This window comes from Opisthocomus hoazin, chromosome 15 (genome assembly GCF_030867145.1).
Source record: "Opisthocomus hoazin isolate bOpiHoa1 chromosome 15, bOpiHoa1.hap1, whole genome shotgun sequence".
Classification (NCBI taxonomy): domain Eukaryota; kingdom Metazoa; phylum Chordata; class Aves; order Opisthocomiformes; family Opisthocomidae; genus Opisthocomus; species Opisthocomus hoazin.
In genome coordinates this window covers 13,285,307-13,311,642 of record NC_134428.1, presented here as the reverse complement: position 1 = coordinate 13,311,642, position 26,336 = coordinate 13,285,307, and the positions used below count along the sequence as shown (strand labels likewise).

The 26,336-nt window shown below is 41.3% G+C and overlaps 1 protein-coding gene across 7 annotated transcripts in view; it reads left to right on the top strand.

Annotated features, from left to right (window-relative positions):
- The window catches only part of CLUAP1 (clusterin associated protein 1), a 71,070-nt gene that overhangs the window by 23,620 nt on the left and 21,114 nt on the right, over positions 1-26,336 (top strand). For all 7 annotated transcript variants that reach the window (XM_075436360.1, XM_075436361.1, XM_075436356.1 and 4 more), the window contains 3 exons: positions 1,020-1,153; positions 2,348-2,489; positions 22,959-23,031. In XM_075436360.1, coding sequence (XP_075292475.1) covers positions 1,020-1,153; positions 2,348-2,489; positions 22,959-23,031 — 349 coding nt within the window. The remainder of the gene's footprint in view (positions 1-1,019; positions 1,154-2,347; positions 2,490-22,958; positions 23,032-26,336) is intronic.

Below are 26,336 nucleotides of genomic sequence, written 5' to 3'. Positions count from 1 at the left end.
AGTTATTTAACAGCAAACTGTATCCTGTCCATTTGTATAATTACAAGGAGTGGAGTTCCAGGTTTAAACAGCCAATGCATAATCAATAGATACTCCCAGCGATCTGTCCTTATGTTTCTGCTCCTACTCACAGTCTATATGAATTCTAAATGTTGTTAATACGCGTTGCTATTCTAGGCAGTAGTGCTAATAAACTAACAGCAGCAGTAGAGCACTTGGCTTCTTGGGAAACAGCAATAACACGTTCCTCAGCTGGTTTAGTTCTGGACCAGTTAATGAAATTACCTATTCTAGCTGAGCAGCACCTAACAGTTACTGCTGGAATTTCAGCAAGTGTGAAGTCCTCTCTCTCTCTCACTCGAAAGATGCTCACGGTTTCCTGATTTTTTTAATAAGCTGGAATATTCCCGCTTCCCTCTCCTGGTTCCTGTAGCACATGTAATGTTCAGGATGCTTCCCAGATTTTGAAAAGATGAATAAAGCGAGACTTAGGAGAGGATGAAGATATTCAGATAGAGTCAGTGCTTTATAAAAGAGATCTTTATCTTGAAGAGGGGAAAAAAAATGGAAACCTAACCTAAAATTCCCTAAAATAGTACCAAGAAATAAACGCATCTCACCTGTATTTATTCAGATACTTAAACACCAAGAGTTGTCCTTATGTATCCTGTCAGATTTTTCTGAGGAGGCTTTTTCCTATCTTTTACTGCTTTTTTCAGTGAGATGGAAAAATAAAGATAAAGCCCAGGGCAAGCTGTGAGGATTTTTTCTTTTCTTCTTGAAGAACATCTGGGGAAAGAAAATCAGCTATTTGAAGTTTGTAAATGTCCAGTTAGTTCACTATTCTGGCCACAAAGAACTCTTTCATTTTCATTGCCTAGTCAGTTTATGTTGCAACTCATTGTTATAATGTTATTTGATAACATGAGATGCGATATTGTGTAGAAGAATGTTCAGCATCTTAAAGGTAATTCAGATTATTTCAGTGCGAGCCATGGTTCGCTGTCCTTCTCTTTTAGGAAGAAGTCCAAAAGACTAAAGACATGTTGAATAATGTGGCTTTGGATGAAGCCAATTTAGAAGCCAAGATTGAAAAACGGAAATTGGAACTGGAAAGAAGTCAGAAGAGGCTACAGACTCTACAAAGTGTTCGGTAAAGATTATGAACTGATGATCTACTGCATAAATGAGCATTAGCAGAAATGGTGGAACTGTGCATTGCTAATGCTTAGAGCCGAGAGGAGTGAAGTCTGCAATGAGGCCGAGATGATGGTCGGTAGAAGAGAGAGATTCTTTTTTCTAGAAATGCCCAGTCTGGATTGTAATTGCTAATTTTTCCATTACCATGCATTTGAAATCAGAATTTCAGGGCTGTTAAAAGTGGCCAGAATGTTATTTTGGGGGGTTGCTTAATTGCTACTTGAGCTGTACGAAATGGTCGGATCGCATGTCTTGTCTTTTGCTTTGTCATTAAACATGGGTTGTGTCAGGTAGTTCTCCTGAAAATGGCAACTGGTGCAAACATTCCCTCTGTTCCCAGAGGCTTCTAGCATTCTTAGCCACCAATAAAAGAGTTCATTATGCATCCCTTGTTAGGATCAGTTCTTCTAGGCAGTGGGTACAGCCTGCCTAAAATCAAGATGTTCGGACTCACAGTTAGGGTTAATTTCTTGCCCTTATTTAAACTGCAGGTTTGTACAGTCTGAAAGATCATGCTCTATTTTTGACCTAATATGCGGGTGTGAGGGGGGAAAGGAAATATTAGAAAAACAAGTGGTGGAAGGAATGACATTGATTCATATACGTGTTTTGATCAGTACACTTTGAAGGAAGTGTATTGGGGAGCTGTGAAGCATCAAACAGCGGCAGTGTTCTTTGGGGCGCAGCAGCTGGCTCTGCAGTATAAGGACCTTATCACTTATGGTGTCAAGTCTAGTTACGCTTGTAATGACACAGCACAGTTTTGTAGGAAATAAGTCTCCAGCAAAACTGGTGATTTACCAGCTACAAGCTGGTTTTTTGGAGTTATGGAACAGCAGGATAACTAACTTAGATTTGCCTACTAAAAGGGCCAAAATGCTGTCTTTCTGCCTGTTTGAAAGGAAATGGTGTTGGGTACACAATAACCTTTCCTTTGCTATATGTAATTTTTGCAGGATAGTTTCATGAGGTTTTTTGACTTATGCTTTTAGTCTCTGAAGTAGTGTGGAACCTTAAAAAACAAAAGGTCCTTTTAGATTGGTCTAGCAGATATGGAAAGGTAGCTGCAAACCCCAAAATGCTTTTTTAAGAATTCTGCATGTACAACTCAATATTTTGCTGAGTAGTTTGTGCTTGTTGTCTTCAGTCCTGCTTTTATGGATGAGTATGAGAAGATTGAGGAGCAACTGCAGAAACAATACAGTAGTTATCTAGAAAAATTCCGTAACCTGACCTACATGGAGCAGCTACTGGATGATCATCGACGGACAGAGCAAGAGATGTTTGAGGTAAGACAGTTTAGAAATGCTCAGCAAGAGTGTATATCCTCTAGTTCATGGCTTTATAACAGAAACTCTTTTAATACCCCTTTGTCAAAGCAGTGCCTTACTAGTCGTAGAGCCAGCTCTGAGTGACTGGCAGTTTACTGACAATCCAGTGAGTGTGACTGCTCTTGGACAAGCATGGTAATACAGCTTCATTTTTTGAGTTACTGAAGTTAAACAAGTGTAGTGATGCCTGTTTCCAGTCTATGACTCCCCTTGACTTGTTTTCAGTTGATGTTTTTTGTTCATGAAGAAAGTTTTCAGCATTTCTAGTCTTCCTTTTCACAGAATCACAGAATGGTAGGGGTTGGAAGGGACCTCTGTGGGTCATGTAGTCCAACCCTCCTGCCGAAGCAGGGTCACCTACAGTAGGCTGTAGAGGACCTTGTCCAGGCGGGTCTTGAATATCTCCAGAGAAGGAGACTCCACAACCTCCCTGAGCAGCCTGTTCCAGTGCTCCTTTTGCTACATACCATGTATCTGCTAAGAGTTATTGGGCACTTCTTTTTTGCCGACAACTGATGTGTAAGTGTTTCTCAACACAAGGCTCTTCAATTTCCTCATAGTAGTCTTCTTCAATGAAAACAGCAGACAGTGTCAGTGAAAAGATCAGACATGCTGGAATCCTCGCTCACATAGACTTCAGTTTTATTTGGCAGAAATTCTGTTTTCTGTTGACCTGCTTAATTGTATCAGTTCAGTGCGATTCTTTATTTTGTATCCTGCTGGATAATCTACATTTGTATCTCTTCTTGCTCCATCCTTTCCTTTGGGTGTTTAATGGACCACAGTGCTTTCAGCCGAGCTTTCCTTCAGCTTCCTGTAGCTTCATGTTTTACTTATTTGGCTTTTCATTCTTCTCACAGTCGTTACCCAGGGTATCTTCTGTTCTTCATTGAAAACATGTTTCAGTGAATGGTCTCCACTTGGACCTTAATACTGGTGGGTGTGCTGTGCCTTGAGTTACCCAGTGCTTCCTCGTTCTGGATCGTCTTACCTTTCATATGCAGAAAATGTTTTATTTTGTCAACACAACTTTTGTTCCTGGCAGAAATATGGGAGAGCTGTGCATAATGTTCCTTCTGTGTGGCTGTGACTTCACATTTTGCTTTTGTCAGTCTGTTTGTGCCTACTGATGTGAAAACAAAGTAGTTTGACCCCAAGTTTTTCAGTCTTCTCCTTTAAAGTATTCATACCTGTGTTTAGTTAGAGTAAAATTTTGTGACCTGAGCTTCGGCTGCAAATAAGGCTCAGTAGCTTTGTAGTCCCTATTCTCCTATAATCTGTATCTCTCGCATCTGTGAGATATCTTTTTCAAAAGCCTTGTCATGCTATGGAACTGATTATGCCAAGAAGCCTCCCCCTTGTTGATTGCCTGCCCTCTGGTCCTGCGTGTTTGAGCCGCACAGTCCAATGTATGGGGGGCTTTGTAACCAGGCTTCAGGCTGCTCTGCAGTCTGGAGAAAATATGGTAATTTCCATCACCTTTTGGAATGAGGAGAAGGCATGCTGTATTCTGTTGAGAAGGCTCAAATATTTTGCTGCATTATTTGCCTGAGGGATAAAGTAACTTGTCTTTTAAAAGACAACATGGGCATTTGACAACTTGTTAATCATTGTGAACCAATTTCCCATTAACCTCCCTTTTAATAAGCGCCGACTGTAGACATTATTTCACATATTTCTAACCTGTAGTCAGCTTGGTGTTTTCATGTGTCTTGTTTTAGAATGTTCTAGTTCTTCCCCATATCTTTGGCCAAAAAAAAGGTCCTCAATTAAATCATAATCTTGAAATGAAGCCTAAAACCTGTTTTTTCCCTTCTGTTCAAAAGCCATTCAGACTTAATATCAAAAGTAGAAATGTTTTGAACTGAGCTACCTGAAACTGTTTATAAATTCGTGCACAGAAGTTGGTAATGAGTTGGTGTACAGCTCTTCAGGGGATTTTTGTTAAAAGATAATAAGACGAAGAAAAAGCCTTTGTCATTCTGTGCTGTACTCGTGCTTAGAATACAGAGAGCACTTTTTATTTTCCTTTCTCTCCTTCTTTCTGTGAGACACCTGGAAATCTACCCATATGGTTTGCCTTTTCATTTACTAAGATAAGCAGGTAACAATGCTTCGGCACTGTGCAGAATTAAAGAGTATAAAAGCCTGTGACAAAAAGATGTGTTTTTTTCTTTGCAGACTTCTGTCACTTGTTATATGCAGTATGCATTAGCAGGCATCAGAACTGGAAACATCTTTGAGATGTGTTTTACGCTAAAAGCAAAATGCCAGCGGGTTTTCTGCATTTGGAATGCGCTCTTGCCATGTCTGGTGGTCTGTACTTGGGTGTCTTTGTGACCTCAGGTGATCAAGTTACTTGTGCTCAATCCTATGTCCATTAAATATATTGTGTTAACTTAAACCAGCGTGAAGTTTACCGGTTAAGTCTAGTTCTATAGCTTGAGCTTAATCCTGAATGTACCCTGAGATCCTTTCATTTCACTTCCTGTCTGTTGAATCTTTTCACGAGGGGGTGTTTGGGAAAACCAAAACCAACAAAAATAAGAAGGGGGGGAGAAGGTACATTTGCCAGTTGTTCTTCATAATTGGAGAGAGGAGCATGGGGATCAAGAACAGAAAATTGGAGTACCTAAAAACATGCAGAGTATTTAGAGGATGAGACTCTAACCATCCCTTTGCAGGTAGCAATCCAGTGACTCGGGTAGCCATGACTGCTTTGTTGTGGAAGCTGTTGCTTTGGTAGAAGAGGAAGCTATGTGTGTGTGTCTCTTACAGCCAGATTTTCAGGAGTGCTGGAGTCCAAACTATTATTTGAAGTCATTATGAGATGTCAGTGCTCAAAATCAGGTTCCGGGACTTGGTAACTGAAAGAGGATGAAAAGTCTGGGTCCCAGCTAAACCGAGAGACTTGCTGGTGCACTCCTATTTCCAAAGCACTGGAGGACTTTTTTAGTTTTTATTTCAGAACAGATTAGTCTTTTGCCAACCTGAAACACCAGGCTGTTTCTCTCACTTCTTCTGTCAGTCTTGATCTGCTTTTCAGATGATGCTTGATCACCTTTGGCTACTTGTTGGTGAAGCAAAACTGTGGGTCGTATATTACATGCTTGAAATGAAAGCAGTTTGCTCCAAAATGATGCTGCATGTTGTCCTGAAGTTGATCATCTCATGTCATTTTCAGAATCAACAGAAGAAAAAATAACGAGGATAATTACATTTAATCCTTTTTAATACACACTCTCTCCAACTGTCAAAAAACATTGAAAATTATGTTGATTTTTTTCAATTCTGTTTTGTCTTTTGTTCCACCAAACAAATCTTAATTATCTTCTGTAGTAGAAGTGAGAGTCAAGTCTTTTCTCATCGCTGCATATTTTGTTAAATAGCTTGCCAGAGAAAAGCAACAGCAATGTAATTAGATTAATCCAGTACTCCGTGTGCTGTTCAGTACTGAGGACTGATTCCTGGACCCCTTGCCTTGACTAGGTGCATGTTTTTAGGAGGATTTTTTGTTCTGATCGAGAGACCATTGCTGAATAACGAGACTAATCTCTAGAGCACTTAGACTCAAAGCTGTTTTGGTACCCTGCTGACGTTGCACAGCTAATGACCTGGGCCAGAGTGCGTTTCCTAATTAGAAAAGTGATTTAAAGATTGTACCCAAGCACAGAATTTTAATTAAGTGACACTGAGCAGTTGAAGTGCTTCAGCCTCTCCAGACGGCAGTGCTGGTCATTTGTGTGGATTTTTCTGGTTTGTTCTTCCATGTGGTAGGTGTACAGTTGTGTGGAGAGGAGCGATCTGTGGCTCCTGTTGTCGTCTTGAGCTTCCTGTTCCTTTTGCCTCCCGGTGTGCATAACAATACGGAGCGATGGTTGGAGAGCAATCGGCAGGAGTCTCCTGCCAGGCACTGGACAGAGAAATCTCTCTGTGTATCAAAAGGAACTTAAAGGCTTGGTGTTGGGGCTGAGCCGAATGAATTGCTAGAACTGAACAGTTAATTGATGATGAAATTGCCACCTGCAGAGCACCTGCCTGTTTGGTGTGGAAGCCCTTTGAAACACATGAAAAATAGGGCATTATTTGTCTGTTATCAACTCTCATTTGTGGAGATGTCAGAAGTCCTCACGTGACTCCTCCTTTGAGCGAGTTTCTCACACTTACTGACAAACTGTCATGCACTACTTATTGTTGGAGCCGAGGAATTTAAGTAAGGGTCTTTTGTCTTTGCAGTTTACTTAGCCTTTTTTCATTTTCAGTCACCTTTTTATCCTGTTTCTGTTCTCTTGTGCTGCTTGTGGAATTAATCCATCTTCTTGCACTTCTGTGCAGAAGCGAGGATTTATGTGCCATGTCTCCTCAAAGATTTGTTCTTATTTTTCTGCTTTGTAAAAAGATTCAGCACACTTCATTAATTTTTATCCTGTTTTTAAGATTAATTTATTAATGCTGTTTAGACATGAAAGCTGTTAGAACTTTGGCTGCTCTAAAAATCGGTTTCAGGGTTTTCAGATTTGGTGGTTGAAATTTTCTGTGGACTCTAAATGAATGTCTTTCTTTTAAAGGACAACACAGACAAATACAGTTCAGCGAGGCAAATATGAAACTAGCTTATTATTATTATTATTATGCTTATTCTTTCTTGTGCTTCTCGGAGGACATCCCTGAAGTACTTTCTTCTTCAGCTAAGGTATTTTAAGACTGCTTTTATGCTGGTGCTGTGACATCCCAACTAAGGAATACCGTGGACTGGTGGGCACAAAGAGGATATTCTAAACTACTCAGTCATTGTCTTTGATTTCGGATTGCTTAAACCATTTTTCTTTTCATCATTATGATATTACTATCAGTAAGCAGTCCATCATGACTAAGCAAGGAAAAGCCAAATAAACAGACTGTATTGTGACTTTCCCTTTGCAACCCACCCTCCCCAAATAAAATCCCCTCTTTGTTAAACTGATGGGTTTTTTTATCAGAGCTCCATACCTGAAGCAGTTGGTTAATTCTGAATACGCACACAATAGGGATAACTGAGTTCTGCTGCAATCTGAGATGCTCCTTGGTTCTGCTCTTTTCATGTCTTTTTGCATTGAGCTATCTCATTTGAAATATTAAATCTAGACATTCCTATTACAATGTCTGCTTACTGAAATAGCCAGACAGAAGGTTAATGTGAAAAGCGGTTGGTTACAGTCTTTAATCTTCTAGCTAATGTACATTTGAATTATGACTGTTTGGTAACATTTTTACAGGTACCAGGAGAGCACTCCTGGTCCGATGTTGATGAGCTGTATTGAATATCAGATATAAAAGTAAGCACAAGCGTCTTAATTGTTGGTTGCTCCTATTTTGGCATTTAGTTTAGTGTACGAGTATGACATTATTGGTGCACTGAGACACACAAATCCCATAATGGATAATTGTGGAAAAAAATAGAGGAGGAGGAAGGAAGTGCACAGGGTTAGAGTCAGGGCGATGGAGCGTAGGAGAAAAGGACAGAGGAAATTGCTGGCCTGAGAAATGGTGGTCACACAAAAGGAGAAGATGGAGATAGAGAAGATGTGGGAGGGCATGTGAAGAGCATGCTAGAAAAGATGGAAGTGTTGCTGTGTGCATTCATTCCACTGAAGCAAAAATCTGCAATCCCCTACCAATACCATGGCAACTAGATCTTGACTCTCAAAAGTACCTCTAAACCCCCTGGAGTAGTTGTGTGCTGCCTGCTCCTGGTGCTTTACTTGTACTGTCTCCCATTAAAAGCTATAGGAAAACTTTCTGGGAAATGAAAACAATTGAGATCACCTCAATTGATCTCAATCTGATCAATCAGCTCAGTGCTCGAAGATACACATATTCGTCAGGATTGTCTTGACATCTGATGTGCCAAATGGGTGAACAAACTTGCTTAGGAACCAAAATTTGAGGTCATTTGACTCAGCTTCAAGTTCTTCATATCTGACAGACTCTAGAACTTACTTTTTCACAGGCCTAGAGATAGAACAAGAGTTTATTAAAACTCTTATCACCTGTGAGTTTTTCTGACCAATGGAAACATTCATATTCTGCCTTCAGCAGCCCATGAACTCCTCAGCAGAAGAGGTAAAGAGGTTTCTTGTGCATCAGGGCTTGGTACTATGCTTGGATATGAACCCCCTGCATAGGCTACTCAGTCTAGTTCTTTCTTGCTCCTGTTGTAAACTGTGCTAATTCTGTTATATATGAAAGACTCTGCAGTTGGGGAAGGAACACAGGGAGAGTACCTACTAAGTTTTGCAGTTTACTAAGTCAGGGAGAGTTTCTCTGTCTTGCCAGCAATTGCTTCTGTGAAGGGGGAGATATAACAGCTCTCATTGATAGTGTAGCTTGGAAATCCGTGAATTAGTTTCATCAATAGAGATCAGATAGTTTCTGATCTCTCGTACTTTCAGTTCTTGTCTCGCTGAATTTCTTCTGCAATGATCCTGCTGCAGAAGAAATATTGCATGGAACCAGTGTCTCTTCAGTGCATTCTGAATGTGCTGTCTTTTAATTTTTAAGTATTGTCTTTATCTGGGTTTATTTGGTAAGAAGATAAAAGTGGATTGTTCTCATTACCATCTTTCTGCCTTCCCTGCCAGCCTGTATTATGCTTTTGCATACTCAGAAGTACTTTAGACATGTGAATTACGTAACAGAAATCTAGCTTGAAATTCACTCAAAGCAGGAGACAACCAAATCTTGAAGCAACGTTGATCAACAGATCTTTTTTTTTTTTCCCCAGAGATCAACACAGAAATAAAAATCGTTATGAGAAACTTTTTAATAGGTGATAAAAACCAAGGAATTGGTTGAAAGAAAGAGTTAAAATAACTCTTATTTTGGGACTGATTGTTTGCAAGTGATTTGCACCAAATGACTTATATGTATAATGTTAAAATGATGTATGTGAAATTCAGGAGGTTTATGCTCAGCTACTGCACAAGATACTTAATAGCAGAGAAAAGTAGCTATGAGTAGCATTTTGATTTGTGCAAGCATGTGTAATCTCATGACATGAAGAACAGTAAGGTTTGAGCTTTGAAGTGTTAAATAGTAAAATCGTTCTCAGTTTTCTGTCTGTGTAGAAACAATTGTTAGTTCAATTCTGTGAAACATGAAAATTAAACACTGTGTACATAGGAACAGTAGACCTCTAGGACGGTGTTCTGGCAGAACCCTTGTCTGACACCCACCTAGCCACGGGCTGGCAGCACTTTGCACAGTCGTTGCCTTCTCCTCTGAGAGCTCCAGAATACAGTCAGGATGCTGAATGGAGATACCAGTGGGCCAAATTGTGAGCCATACCATTTGAGAAGCATTGCAGCAGAGTCAAACATCAGGAGTGAGGAAAGGTAAGAAATACTAGGGCAAACAGTATGCCTTTCTGCTCAGGGACTATGGGTCATAGTTGTTTTGCTAGAATTTCATTTGCATTCTCATTCGGGCTTATCTTGAGCACAATGTAGCCCTGAGATCAATGGGAACCTCCATTTTAGGCCGCTAGACTCTCTGAGAGCCTGTTTTTTTTAAAGTTTGTTGACCTGGAGAGCTGTATGCCTCTCTGCTACTCAAGCTTTGTTGCATCTTTGAGGGGACTGGTGAGAAACCTGACTTGATCAGAGCCTGTTAAGCAGGGTCTAATTCACTTTGGCAGTGCTGCATTCATTTTAAATACCTGGTGGTGGCCATCTTCTAACATGAAACAAGGAGTTCATATACTGCATCCTACATCTTGGTTCCTCCTCAGGCACAAGGATTTTTAAACCAACAGCTCGCTCCTGTTTCTTCATCTGTCAAGTAGGCTAGAATGAAGCTATGCTATGTCCCTACTACTGAAGCTGGGTGATTGTGCAGAAGAACACAGAATTACTGAGACTAGAGAAGGAGGATGTGTAAGGTGAAGCCTCATGTTGTTGTAGATCATTGGTTGCCCAGCGAGTATTACCTACTTGTTTTGTATTACAGAATCATAGCCCGATGCATGTGAACAGTCCTAGAAACAGTGCTTGCCGTTCCCTTTGAAAAGAGAGGTTTGTCTGTGTCGTTAGTCATCTTTACTTTCTTCTCTAACCCACCACAGTGAGATACTTAAAAATGGTTTTATCCTGGTCTTCTAAGCTAGTAGTTAGAGCACTGTCCTGGCAAGCAGGAACTAGGAGTGCAAATGTTTTCAAACTGGAGAAATCATAAAAACCAGGTCTCTAACAGGACCGTTAGAGAGAGACTTGCTGGTGCTGCCTCTTAATTTGGGACTAGACTGGTGGGAAATAAGAAATTAACTGAAGTGTGTGTCAGCCACCTGTAGAAGAGATTCTTTGCTGCAAGAAACATGGGCTGTATTGATCTCAAGAGAGAAGGCAGCAGATTCCATTATCAATTCCTGGAACCATCAAGCTCACCAAGAACAACTACTGTGTAATATAATAAATGCTGTCCTTGAAAAGAGTGAATAATCCTGACTCCGCTATGAACACTTAAGGGTTTATGCCACCTGTAACACAGGGAGAGGATAATTTTGATGTTAGATTCTAGCAGTGATGTGACAGTGACTGCTTTATGGTGATGAACAAGACACAACTGTGACTACTAACTTCCAATCAAGATTAATTTGGATGATAATTTCTTCAGGCACTGCAAACTGACCTCAAGTTTACATTACAGAATTGTACATTAATTCAAACAAATCACACATCCAACTAGTATCGCTTGTAAGCGTGGTATGATAAAAATGTAATACATGAAGGGAATGCTCAATGAGCTGTTATTGAGTTGTTATAATTCATATCTTCCACAAAAGCCAAATAGGAAAAATGGAGAGGCATTGTTGTTATGGTAAACTTGCATTATATCTAATGGTGAATACATTTGATTCACAGGGCAAAGTCCATCCTCTGTCACGTGATTTTAGGCAGTGGTGAATTCCTGAGTTTAGTGCTGACTTGCATGAAAGTGTTTTATCTCGAGAATTCTGGGCAGAAAATATTAGTCTGGGTCTTTTTTTTTCCCCTTCTTTTTTTCTTACTTCTGGGGATGATTTAAAGGCCTGTGTTCTGGACTAGTCTCATGTTGCAATCTGTGCCGGTGCCTTACCAATCCTTCTGTTTCTTCACAGTCCTCTTGAGCTATGCCCTGTCATAGACAGACACATCAGTCCTCAGCAGTGTGCGCAGTGCTGTGTCACCTCTGATGTTCTGCTCCCTCGGCTCTGAGCTGTGGTTCCAGGATGGTTCAGGAGTATTTCTTGCGTCCTTCCAGGACCTTTGGCTTCAAGCCTCTAGCCAGCTTTATTGAATCTGGATCTTACTGAATCTGAAAGGAAAACCTTAACCTAGTGTAAACATGCTAGATGTATATACAGGCAGGATCCCTATGCTACTTTAACCAACTGAAAAAGGCATCTATGCTGGTACTTGTTGTGGTGAATCATGACAGCACAAAACTTCTCACTCTCAAAATGGCCCAAATTTGTGTGAGTAATGAGACAGCTCTCGTTGCTGGCACAGTGAAGTGTGCTCTGGAAGCCGAGTTGGAAAACCAGTTCAGCAGAAGCATTTCGTAGACATGTCATCTGTTTTTATGAAGGCTTCCCCATATTTATGGTGCCTCTTTCCCGTTATTGTTGCATGAATGGAGATAGTCAAGGTAAGAGTTACATCAGTCTGAAAGGAAGTGATCCATACTGTGCAAAATACGCACAGAAGTGTGAGGAAAAACTGGCTGGCCTTGGAAATAATGAGAATAGGGTGCACGTGTGCATGCAAGAAGGGATCTTAATCATCGGAGCTTCAGAAAGAGAGGGTAGGGTAGGTCATGGAGTTAAGGCAAATGTGAAGCCTGAAGCTCATGAGAGCCAGAGTTGACTCCAGAATTGGAAGAGGATAAAGTTGCACAGAGCCAGACTGGTATCTGTTCTGGAGAGCTTTCATGTAGCTTATGTCAAATTCCTGGAACTGCCCTGCGTCCCAATATATGGCCCAAAACAAGTACAGTACAGCAGTGGAGAGGAGTATTTGAGGTGGAAAGTTTTTGTGGTTTATTTGGGGGTTTTTTAATAGAAAAGCAATCAAAATAGCTAAATAACTTTTAAACTTGCTCTTTTTGGTCACTGATTCACAAATTCTGTTCAAAGCAAGATCGGCTGTGGCATCAGACCCCATTGCTCAGGACTTTATCCTGTCCAGTCCTGAAAGCCTCTAAGGACAGAGACTACACAGCATGTTTGGGTGGGCTGTTCACTGTTTGACCGCTCAAATGGAAAACGTGTAATGTGTAGGCACAGAAAAAAGTGAAGTAACATGTGCAGAAAGCTTTTCTATTGCATCAGAAGTTGCTCAAGAAACATGCCACTGGGCGAATTACCTATTTGCTTTATGAGGATGAGAGAGGAGAGCTGTAGAGAGAAGCAAAGAGAGTTCATACAAAGCATGAATATGGCACCCTAGTTGGAATTCGTCCCCCTGAGCTAATTTGCTCTTTCTGTTTAGTCCCTTCCTTTTGAGTCCCTAAAGGGAAGTTATTAATGTCTAGGTGAGACCTTCATGTGCAGTCTGCTTATTCAAGAGGAACAGTGATTGATCTGCCTTAAGTCTCAAGGTGCTACTTCTCGACTTCAGGTTGTGAAGTGTGCTGTTCACTTCCAACTCCAATTTATCTGTTCTGCAAAAAGCAGCTGGATGTACTGAAGCCAGAACTGCTAAGTAATTATAGAAATTTTAAGAACTATATGTGAGAAATGTCAAACCAGTCTAATTTCATAATACTTGCTGTGGATTGTGTTGCATGCTGTTGTTTGAAGTGGCGTTTTTTTAATACACTTCGCTGTCTGGCTTCATGTAGCCTGAGCGTGATAGCGTTAAGAGCTGCAGTGGTAGAACAGCATCAGTGTAGGCATCCTAGGCCATAAATCGCGTCTTGTCCTGTCTCTGCCTGCTGCTACTGACATGACCCTACACAAAGGCTCAGCTGGGCCCCCTGTTCCTTGCTCCTCTTTCCCACAAGTCCCTGGTGGCAGTTTACCTTACTAAAGACTTTTCCCAAAAACAGTCATCATAAGAGTACACGCTAGATTTGTTTACTATGATAACTTTCCTTTATGATACATTTCATTTACATTAGAAAACATTTTAGCTTTCTTCCTAAATTTCATGATAGCATGAATTAAGTTGGGTTAATTAACCTGAATTTCCCTGAAAAGGTAAACCTCTCAGGAAGCTTTTGAGGTATTTTTTTGACTTCTGTTTATGCAAGTGCACTTCAGTAATGACCTAACAGATCTAATTGTTTATTTTAATAAATGTAATCACTGGAGTTGGTGTGTCAGGATTTACAGGGGGAGGATGCTGCGTTCTGTGGTGCCTGTGAACTGACCAACATGAATGCTGTTTGGTCTCCTGCTACTGAGTCGAGTCTGGTGTTTCACTTGGATAAGTGCTGTTCTGTCAGCTTGAAAGTCTAATACTGTTCTGTGCCATTTATTGAGGTGCTTTTACTGTATCTGTTATGGTACTCTTAGTGAACAATTGCTGCACAAGAAGCAGCAAAATGCAGGGTTGGCAGGGTTTAACACAGGAAAATAATAACATAGAAACATAAAGTAGCATAGCTTTGCTGTTTTTCAAAAGAATTTGATTCTTTTGAAAATAGATACATCAGTGACAGGTAATGGCTAGCTGGGACAGAGGAAGAGTTTCAAGATTAAAAAACCCTTTCTCTGAAGAAAGGCAATGAATGAAATTAACAATTTTAAATAATGACACTACACCAGAAATTAATCCCCATCCCCTTCCACCAACACCGGTGGTGCCAGTATTATGAGAACAGTTGGTGAATTTCTGGTGACTGTCAGTTAAGTGTATAAAATACTCTCAAGTATGCTTTATATGATTTTCAGTATAAATGATCACTGTAAAATGACTGTTAATGATGAGACACGATGACTGTTTCAGCACATGAAAGCAAGGGAGAAGATGAGAATAATGAGAATAAGGAGACAGATGGTCTTGTAATAGGGGCTGATGATTTTCAGTTCGTTCAATGTGTGCTCATCCACTGGAAGGATGACCTCTAAAAAAGTTTAAATGGCCAGTGGTGATGGCTTTCAGACTCTCCTCAGGCCCAAATGGTGAAGATGCATAAATGTCTGTAAAAGCTAAGTATTTGTTAGTGTGAAGCTTGACGAGGGATACGGAGAATCTGCTAGAGCAAGTTGATGTTTTCTTTTCTGGTGCAGAACACTGTATTTGGAGCAGTGGCTCATTTGTTTGAGACCACATTCTGCAAAGCACTGTCCTTGATCTAATACTGGGGTTTGGGGAGAGTTTGCTGCTTCTGTGTTCATCAGAAAGCTCTGTCACAATGATAGCACTTCATAATTAGTGAGGTGGCATCATCAGGCAAAGAAGAATAACCTCTAGATGCAAAATCTCTCTCTGTGCCAGAAGGCCAGGGTCCTGCTTTAGTGCTGGCTCTAAGCCAGCTTCCCTGTGCTTCTATGCTATTTATGGAGTGCAACATTATGTGGTATGGGAAGGAATTTTATAATTTTCAATTTTAGTAACTGTTGTAGGAAAACAGAAGTCCCAGTCAAATGTCTATTGACAAGAAATGGGAAACCAAAGGACCCCTCTGGTAATACTACCAGCTGTTACTTTTGGTTTTGGTCTTTTACTGAAGCGAGATGATCTGGTAATAATAAGCATTTTAAAGTTCAAGGTTAAAATGAGTATTAGTTTATACAGCATGATCTGTGTTGTTTTACAGGTCAGCAGTTTGTCCTCTGATCCTTAACCATAAACTCCCAAAGCATTCATCACCTATCAGAAGGCCATGATCAGCACATTCAGGCTGCTGCTTTGCACCCCCTCCTCCTCACCTCCCAGCCTGTCCTTTCTAGAGTGCCTATATCCATGTAGTTCAACCCTCCAAACATGCAGACTGTCTCCCCATATTTCTGTAATCCTGATGGGATCAAAGCTGTGTGTGTTCTAATTCCTGCTGTTTGTTTCCTATGATGTATGTACTTGTGTTCAGGCACTTGAGGTGGGATCTGGCTTGTGCTGCCTTCACAAGGAATGTACCAGAGTCTCCCCTTCACTGTTCACAGTGCCCCGGATTCTCACTGGACTATCACCATCATCATTCCCTGACAGACCTAGTTTGAAGCCCTCCTCATAGGTTAGCAAGCCTATTGGTAAAGATTCTTCTGCCCCACTTTTTCAGATGGATCTTATCTCTCCCGTAGGCTTCATTTCTCAACAGAATAAAAAGGAGCAAAGCCCTTAGCATTGCAGTCACTTTTAGTCAAGCATAGCTATAGCCATGTTCCAATTCAGATCCTAAAACTGGACGTGAATTTAGGGTGAGGTGTTTAATAGTAATTCAGCGTGATAGGAAGCATCATCTTCTATTCTTAAAGAACAGCTCCAGGTGGATTGGTGCCTCACGCTATCGTGAACTTTAGCTGCACAACATCAGTGCTGTGTTCACTTACCTTTCTGTTGTACCTAGCAGGCTTCCTCTTATTAAGAGTACTGTCACATTCTCTGTTCAGGCATCGCACAATTTCCCTCATCCTTATATCTCACCCCTGCTGAATGAGTGGCAACACTCTGTTATGAAAAACAAATGCCATTGTGTGCGTGTAGCAAGAGCTAATCTCTGCTGCTTTGTTCTATAACAAAGCAAGAAACAGCTGCTGAGATTAACAGGCAAGGTGAAGATGAGGCGGTCCAATCCATCATCAAATTGCTTCACCTTAAGTATACTACAGAGCAGTAGGATTACCACTATTCTCTAAGAAATCGCTAGGGAAAAAAAAATCAACAGGAGGAAACATTGCTTTCCCTTACTCAGATGAAAAGGTTATGCATAGAGAGAGATGTCTGGAGAGATTTCTGGGATTGGGAGGATGTCTTGAGAACAGAAGGAATAGCCTAGGCAAAAGTTGAAATACTAGAATCTGAACAAAAAATGTCAGCAAACTCCAGTTGTTGTCCTGTTCTTTTATACTTATCCCCTTCCTATTTTCTCCCCTTCTTTCCCTTTTCTTTTTACTTAGTGGTAACTATGTTGTCTGCCAGCTGGCTGCGGGGCACAAATTCTTTGTATTCAAAATCCTGCTAGTGTTTTCTCCAGAACTTTCCCAATAAAACTTCAAAGTTAACTTAAAAAAAAGAGATGTTTTGAATGATCAAATACTGCGTCTTTTTTGTTCTTTCTGATTTTGAGCCTTTTGGACTTGCCGCGTTGTAATCTGCAGGGCAGAGTTGTCTTCAATCTCATGATTTCAGCAACTTGATTTTATTGTTTAAACCAACTCTCAGCAGCATAAGGTATATCAGAAAGGAATGGCAGTCAAGAAATCCTGGATCACTTGCCCTAAGGCAAACACTGAGTCAGTGGCAGAGCTAATTTTCTGTGGGTCTGCTGCTGGAGGATATTGGCCTCTGTTTAAAAACAAAAAAACCCCCAACCAATCCCCCCCACCCGAGACCCTGCACATAGTTGAGTGTAGTTTGCATGTAGTTGTAATTGCGTGCTCTTCTGTAATTCTTCTCTTAAAGAAACTATTAAAAATAGTCAATAAATGAAAAAGCATTTCTCAGGCTCTGCTTTTGTATAGCTTTCTGTAAAAAGATTTTCAAAGCCGTCTCACATTCACCCTGCTGTAGGAACTCACAATTGATGTTTTACTTGCCTGTAGAGCAAAAGGTAAGATTTAGATTAAAACATTCAGCCAAACAGCCATGTGCTTTGTTTTATTGTGGTTTTCCAAAGTCAGATATGAAATGGAACGCCATCTGCTTTTCCAGTAGATTGAGATAGAGAATATGTATTATGCTAATTCAGACTCCATTCTACAAAAAATACACATTGGTCTTTAGTGCATTCCGTGGGCTGTAGAAGACAGGGTAACATTCTTGCTGAATTGAACATAAAATGGTCATGAAGAAAGCATAGCTGATTGTAAACACAGGTAAAACTTATTAGTTTTAAAAGCCTTTGCTTGCCCTAGTATGTCAACAAAAAGATTCGTTATGTCCTGTTACTATTGACTGTATATAGACCATGTGTTTCTGTGTCACAAGAGAAGATGACTGCTGTGGAAAGCTGGTGACATAACTGGAGGCTAAGGTGAACCAAACCCTTATGCTGAAAGACATGGACAAATTAGTAGGAAGGAAAAATAGTTCTGACTTCATATAGGGAAACTTTTTCAGCATTTGGATAGTCAGGTGTCAGGCTTCCCAGACAGGTTGATCGGTTTGTCTCCTTGGAAGTTTGTTAAGACCCAGTAGCTCAAGCGCTGAGCACTGTGATCTGATCCCGCTGCTGATCCTGATTTGAGCAGAAGGTTGGGCTGGGGACTTCTGAAGGTCCCTTGGAGCCGGGCTTGTTCTGGGGGTCTAAGCCTTAGCAACAAAGTCCTGCCTTGCTGCCCATTTCACTAGGCTGTCTGCTCTGAGTTGCAAAGTGATTGATTCGATTATTCGTTAAAGGGCCAGTTTACACCTAGAAAAGGCTGCATACTGTGTGAGACAGAGGAGGAAAAGTTTCATCTCAGCAGAGATCTGTCTGCCTCTAAAGCAGGATTTTCAGTCTCAGTAATCTGTGTTGTCCTGAAAGGCCTGGGAGCTCCCTCCGACGGGGCAGACTGGCTTTGGTTTTGTGTTAGCTGGCACTTTAATTGTGTTAATTTGACACTGTGGTTCCACAGTGTATGCTGCCACTTATTTGCGTAAAGTTAGCTTGTAGAGTAAGATCCGTGCAATGTTTGCCTGTGGCATTTCAGTTCTGTTTGTTTTCTGGAGAGACTGAACAGGGTGCACAGCGTCCTGAGGCACCCAGGCCATTCCCGTGGGTGCTTTGCAAGGTCAAGGCACACCTCTTGCTTCATGGAGCTGTCACTCTGCCACTCCACGAAGAAAACGTGACTGTTGTTCTGTGTGGAGTGCTAATCTAGTAAAGTCTGCTACATGACATTGTGTGTTGGAAGAGCATCCACAGCGTTGTAGTCGTCACACCCTTAGCTCTTCTCCCTTGGCACATTTCGGAAGCCCTGGGTCACACAGAAGTGGCCAGTCTAGAACAGAAAAATGTCTCTGGTTAGCATGGTCTTGTTGTCACTGAGCTGATGTAAATCACATCTGCAGGATAATGTAAAGTGTGGGGAGTGGTGTCTGCAGTGAAGGAGGAAGCTAGTCAGGCCAAAAAATGCAGCCTGTTGATTGCAGTCGTTAAAGGTAGCAGGGAGAAAGAGAAGCTGAAGCTGCCACCGGCTCAGCTGTTTAAAAGTTGTCATAGTTTTTAAACCCAAAATGTTAAACCAACGAAGCTGTTGTAATTCTGTCACTAATTTAACAGATCTAAGATTTCTCTGTAGATTCTTTTAAGTGAGTACCTAACTTCAGAAAATGACATGATAAATTTTGTTTACTTTCTAGATATGTGATCTGCCATCGCTTCTGCCCCCTCCTTTGAAGAACTTACTTGTTAAGGACTATAAACAGCACTTAACTGATGCTATCCTGGTTCCGACTGGTTTGAGGCTGCTCTTTTTTGGTGCTGCAGATTTTTATAAGCTTTTTGTAGCAGCACAGCTAAACTGATGGAGTGATGGGCTGCTGTTGAAAGGGGTGATGTGCAGTCTCAGCAGCTCCATTGGACTGACAGCAGAATTTGACCGACCATGCATTGAGCTATTCAGAAACCTAAACCAGTAAAAAATGAACATTTTTCCTGCCAGTTAAGTCTCTGGGCTGGCTTGCTACCAGGTCAGCTGAGCTGCTGGCAGCAGCACAAGTAAGAGGCTAGAGGGAGAGCAGTGGCTCATCTTTATGGTTGAACCATTTTCTTAGACTTCATTTCTCTTGTATTTTAAGTCCATAAGCCAGAACTGAAGCTGACACAAACTGTACCCCATCTTCTTACCCTTGCTGTTTTTCCCACAACTGCAACACCCCGTCTTGACTTCTTCCAGTCAAGACTTTGTGTAACCGCTGGCTGAACTGCAGTGGAGAATTTGCCTGACTTGATTTTGTTTTGATGGGTTAGTTTTCACCAGGTGTCTTTTGTGTCGCTGCACAAATGCTTGCACCAGAGCCAGCAGGGTGAGGAAAGGGAAGGAGCAAGTGGCCCCGGGATGCAGGGGAGGGTGGCTGCTTGTTTGGCTGGATTTGGATTGCCAGCTTCAACTGTCTTAACTTGCACCGGGAATTACAGTATTAGGCAGTGATTATGTCTGTACCCAATATTTTACTGGTCCATGAACATTTTAAAAATGTTTTCTGCATGTATGAATTTGTCCCCATGACATTTGGGATATGTCCCTTCTTTTTTTTCTCCCTCTGGATTTTCTTTGCCATATGCACTGTGTAGGCTGCAACAGCCCATGGGGTTGAGATTCAGGTGGACGACTGATTCCTCACTTATTCCATTTGTCCCAAGGACACAGCAGTGGAAGGCTGTGTTGTAAATGTTTGCCTGGGCGGGGGAAAGACTTGTTTAAGTCACTGACTATCTTTACATCTTATGATTGACTGGGAGAAACCAGATAGGTAGGAGGAGGTAAGGAAAGAAGATAGAAACTGTGAGGCTCAGTCAGAAAGTGTTGGGACCCCCTGTTGCAGATGGAGGCCTTGGAATGGGCATATGCTACAGAGACCAACGGAAACACTGGTAGCTAGAAACCTCTGAAAATTTTGCATCACATCCACATTCATTTCACTTTAATCAGTCTTTAAAAAGGCTTTGCTAACGTGGAGAGGGATGGAAGATGGTGGTCGTTGCAGTGGTTGCCTTTCTCAGTGGGACTGAGCTGGGCAGGTTTGCAGGCAGAGTGCAGATGTGTTGGTGCTGTGTGGAGGTCACTTATATTGTGGTCAACAGCATGGATGGAGAGAAGACAGGTAACCTTTATTGGCCCACTGACCATAACTGCACTATGCGCAGCATCCTTGCATCTTCCCTTTCCTTTAATCTTCGGTTGTGTTCTTCTGTCCTCGCTATCATTCGTTCCTTGTAGAAGGAATTAATAAAGATTAGCAGTTTCCTAAATAGGATATTTAAAATGTTCTGAACCTACATGAAACCAGTTATAAAAATATGCTTGTGTCTTTTCCTTTTTCATTCTTGCAGATGGAACTAGCTTCTCCCTGCAGAATACAGATCCATCACTTCAGGGATTTCAGTAGTGTATGTTATTGCAAGTTGCCATTGGAGTGTCTCATTCGGTGTGATTTTGCATCATGACCATTCTGCTTTATAGCCGAGGAAGCTGTCATGCCTCCTGTGTTATTTCTGTTAGTTATGTTTTTTTCTATATGTTTTACAGTGTTATGTCTACAATCCCAAGCAATCATTAGCAGTCTTCCTAGCTTCTGTAGGGCCATTGTCTCTATTAGTACTGGAGAGTTTCTACGGCAGACACTTTGCAGAGTTGTCCAAAGCAGATTTTTGGATCAGAATTTATTCCCTTTGTGGCCTTGAGAGAGGCACTGACCTGGGTTTCTCACTAGGTACAGGTGATGTACATCAATTCCCCTTACCACCTGTTAGCATCTTCTCCACAAGCTTTTTCAGCATGAATTTCAACTCCCAAGATGCAAACGTTTATGCCAAGCTCTGATGCGTCGTGCCAGCCACTCCCGTGTGTGCTGGGTGGGACTTGGTGCTTTGCTGCTGCCTCGAGGCTGTTGGGAGGAGATTTTCCTTCCTCAGCTAGGACACTATTGCCATAGGTATGGATACGCATTTCCACCTGAAAACATTAAAACCGTTCAACCATTTTCAGATGCCCTTGTTACTTTCTCCCCTCTGTCCTATGGATATTCCGACTGAGTCCATGTTTCCTTGCCACAAATGCACTGTAAATGTGCAGATTTGACCATGTACAAGCAACTGGTGTTTTTAATTATGTGCATATTTTGCATAGAAAAAGACTCAGAAACATCTTAGTTCAATCCACAGTTAATTAACTTCCCCATCTACTTGTCTTGCGTGAGTAGAATTGAAGAGACTAAAAGGAGCAAAATTTGTGGCTAGATCCTTCCATCATTTGTTTGCCACCTGTTTAGTATTGCAGATTCTATCTGTATCTGATTGTATGCATCCATATCTTACCTACTTTCTCATAGTTAGTTTGGTATTCACCATTAATATTACCCAAATTTAAACTCGATGTCACTAAAAATATTTTTTTCTGTCTGATGCTGCTATTGGAATAGTGAACCTTAGTTCCTAAAATTCAGTCGCTTGCTATCTTTGCTAGATTTTAGTCCTAATTGGGTGGAGAACTTCATGAACTCGGTGAAACACCTCCTACAATTGCTTTGTGGTGTTCAGCAATCAAATAGTCCCTTTAGTCTACCTGCTCTGTGATGTTCAGCAAGTGCGTGCATCCTAGAAGATTAAAATTACTCTCATCAGTTTCTGTCTACAGAGCCAGCCATGGTTTGTTACTGATCTATTATGCTGGAATAAGAATCTCTGTCTTAACGGCCACTGCCCCGCTACCATCAGCCTGCTGCTTCTCTTCTGGGCTGTCACATTTCTTACTCGGTTGACTGTGCAAGACTTAGATTTTCTGAGTCCTTGTGGGCTTTTTTGTCACATTTTCTATTATCATTGGCCTTCATGTGAATGGGTTGAGACTTGTGATTTGCTTCTCTTCCTCAGCACAGCAACCACTGTCCTGCCTAGCTTTTTCCATTTGCTCTTAACTGCGTATGTCATAACTTTATCATATTGTCATTACAGTAGTGTTTCTCAGCATATTTTTATCTAACAACCTGCTGTAGTCAAAGAAGAAAATCAACAAACCACCTTGTGCCGTCTTGCTGTCACGGTTCTGCTTTGCACTGGAGTACTATAGTATAGGATATGGCGCTGCTTCTCCAGTTTATTGATGGGGCTTTTTGCTCCCACTTTGTCTGCATGCACGGAAATGTGTGAACTTGCTCTAGTTTGGTTTGTGTATTAGGAAGCTGCAGTCATTTCACAAACCTCTTATGTTTAGTGAAGTATTAGTTGAAAACAGCTACCAAAGACTGCATTCCACAGAAAGCCCCTTTCATTACTGCTGTTAGAGAACTTTCTGTGGGATGAAGACAAGTGAGCTCATTTTCAATATGATAACTGAGGTTTCAGCTGGTGGGAATGTATGGTTGACTTTCAGTGCTCCGTTTCACCCGAGTACGTGCTTTATATCCTGACCCTCATGGGCAACACAAGTGGGAGCTCCCATGTTTCAATTAAGAGCTTTTTTTCATAAAATATTTGCAATGCTGAAATTCTCTATGCTCATTGTGCCTGTGAATGCCCTTAACTGTTTTTATAGGACTATCCATTTAGCTACTTGACTGGGCAATGTGGCAGCTTTTCTAATTCAGTTGTTTTCACCTCTCACAGGAAGCAGCAAACATGCTACGTCTTATGCAGAACAGGCTGAAGGAAGAGGAACAGCACCTGCTGAAGAGTGGAAGTAAGTGGGAGTTCTTCACCACTTCTATGAGCAGAAAAAATGTGAAGTACTGGCTACTTTATGTATAAGTATCCACTTACAAGCCTGAAGCGGAGGGGACATGGGATAGATGGCAGAGTCAACAGGCTATATTAGAAGAAGTGGGGTGATAATAACTTTAGAAGGACAACAGTGAAATAGGGAACCTCACCTCTGCGAAGTGCTCCTCTGCCTTGTACATTTTACCTGCGGTACTGAGGGGTGGAAACAGTCATTGACTGAGCATGCTGTGCAATTGCAGTGAGCAGATTTTAGGCTTCATTTTACTATTATCAAAGCGTGTGCGGGCTAGCTGTGGGCACAGCGCTTGTCCCAGCACGGTGGGATTGCTGATGAAAGGCTGGTTTGCGAACAAACTTGGTTGGAGGATTCTACCCAGCAAAATGCTTGCATGTAGGTGAGTAGTCTCAATGGTTTGTGGGACTGCGTGGCTGCCTCGTATTACACATGTGCTGGTGTGCCTTGCAGAACTGGAATAAAATTTCTGTCCTCAGCAGTTAGCCTGCCACATTGCATGGCATGGAATTCGGTTATGTGTTCAGGTTAATTCTTTGGGGTGTGTCTATTGGATCATAACTTTCACAGATGAAAAAGTCTCAGCTTGAAATGCTCTTTACTGTCACTAATCTTCAAAGTGGGGTCCACGTTGCCAGCTTGCATTTGCTTGATTTTAGTGTACCTGCAAAAGGTGAATGCAATTAAAATTTGGGTGTTTTTTTCTTTTTTTTAAACTTACTCTTAATTAATTAGAATTCTAGCTGAGGATCAGAAGGGAAAAATAACCTCTTGAGATTTTGCAGAAAGCTAACAAACCAGACTTTGCTCCTTTTGAGGCAAGCATCAGCAAGAACTTCCTCATTAATTACCCCTGTGAATTTAATATTGAAATATGTGCATTTTTATATGGTTGTGGGAAAAAATAAAAGGCAAGTTAATTCTCAGGCTCAAAAGGAGTTCATGAAAGCTGAAATTGAGTAAGGACATAAAAGTTGCGCTTCAGTTTGTTTGCTGGCAGAGGTTTTCACAGCAAGCTCATGAAAGAGGAAATTCACTCATTTCTGCCCGTCTTTGGTATCATCTTTTTATGTCAATGCAGTAAAAAGTGAAGATGTTTTAGCTGAAACGTGGGAATTCTAACATAAATACAAGAATGTGGACCTGTTTCAGTGATTTACTAGAGTGAAAAAGTCCAGGTCCTGCTATCTGACAGTTTCCAGGGTAAATAATTTCAACAGGAGAAGAATATTTATCATCAGTAATTAGCATTATGAAATATAATGTGGCAATTTGCTGACCTGCTTTCTCCTCGTCTGTGGATTTTCACTTGGAAAACTATTAGTCATTTTGCATAACTGAAATAATATGAACCTTGCCTCTCAGTGAGTGATTTAACTGCCACCTAAGAACGCACGATTATGACTTCTAATGACCTAAAAATATTGCCATAATACATCTTTATTCAAGTACTTAATTGTCATAATTAGTAATTATTCTAGTGATAAGAGCATCAGGATCCTGTTTTTCAGTGCTGGCTCATTTATTGACTGTCCCCTAACTTTGGAAAATCAAGTCATCTTTGTCAGCTGCAGTCTGCCTTTATCTGCCTGCGGTGCGGAAGTCTGCAGAGCTGCAGAGGTGTGACTGAGACAATAAATTTGGCTCTCGGAGCCTTTTTCCCAAGCCACGAACATGGAGCACGGCTTCATTACTGGGTGCTGTAAGGTTAATTTATCAAATGTTGTAAAGCTCTCTGAGACCATTGTTTGCTAACATATAATGATCAGGTACCAGACTATGCTTTGTCCTTAGACCAGACCCCACTCTCCTCCTCTCATTATTAGTTAAATGATGCCCTTTATACAATTTAAAACCAAGAGATTTGCTTTGGTAAGAGAATGCAGAGGTTGGTGTCTTAAATGGCATAGTGCCCATTAGAGGTTTGTTTACAGAATGGTTACATTAATCCTAGCATCCTATTCAGAAGAAAAATATGTATTTTGCACAAGAAGAAACAAAGAAACTGCAGGAGAATTGATTCAGCATCACTGAGCACCTTTGCCTGCCCAAGCTGCCCCAAGGCTTAACTGTGAAATTCACACTAGATGTAGGAAGCACAGGAAAATAGAAGGATAAGAGATGGAGTCTCTGCCCTCCAGGCTTTCCGAGTGCCCTACAACCTTGGTGTGGTAGTCAGTGATTTTATGGACCACCACTGTGACAGTTGTGTGTATGGTGGGGAGATGGCGCACAGTGCTACAGGGATGAGTTCTTAAACCTCCTATCACCTGTGTTTGGAGATTCTGCATGCTACATCCTCCTGTTAATGAGACAGACACAAGGAAGATTAAAGATGGGTGTTGTTTACCATCAGAAGGATCTTTCTAAGGTGGGTTTCGGGAGAAAAGCTATTACCTTATTCCACTTGCATTTTTACGGAATGACCCCACACAAAGCAAAGTGCTTTTACCGTAAGTTCTCTTCAATCTTCACTTTGTCAAAAAACTCTGGGCTTTGCTCCCTGGACATTCAAACCAGCAAATACATTGTACCTGCTCACAGGACTGTTAAAGTAGGACCTGATCTGACTTGGTCTTGCTCATACAGTGGGTTCTGGAGATGAAGGGATTAACCTTGTCCTTGAAGAAGAACCTTTAGTCCCTTGCAGCGCTGCTCAGTGGAAGGCAGGCAGGCTGGCCTGATGTCTCCCAGTATCCTAAGGCTTTCTGGCTTAATTTTGAAGGTCTGGCATGGAGGGGTGAGCTTCGTTTGAACAGATTCATTGCTTTCCTACACAGAGGGGTAGCACGGTGCCAGTGCCTCCTGCAAGGAAAAAGAAAGGTTCTCTAACTCTCCTTACACTTTGCACCTGGGAGCTGCAAAACACTTAATGAGGCTCTTGGAACAGCATAGGCTGGAATCTGGTGATAGATTTGTTTCCATTAACTGATAAAAGTCAGCATCCATTCTCCCACTGTAAGCACTCTTACCTTTGCCTACCTTTGTAATTAATGCAGTCCTTTTATTGTCTGGATCCTTTGACCTTATCTCCTGCTAATTTTGTAAGAAGGGTTGCAAATTAACATTTAATTTCTCTGCAGTAGAAGCTGCAGGAATTCTGGACAGCTCTAGGTTGAGTTTCAGGCTGAACTAATACCAGAGAAACCTAAATCCTATTTCTTGTAAAGCAGAGCCATGAAGTGTGGGTTGAATTGTGCAAGTCTGTGTTAAGAATATAGAAAGCCCGTGGATATGGTCATGGTACTCGC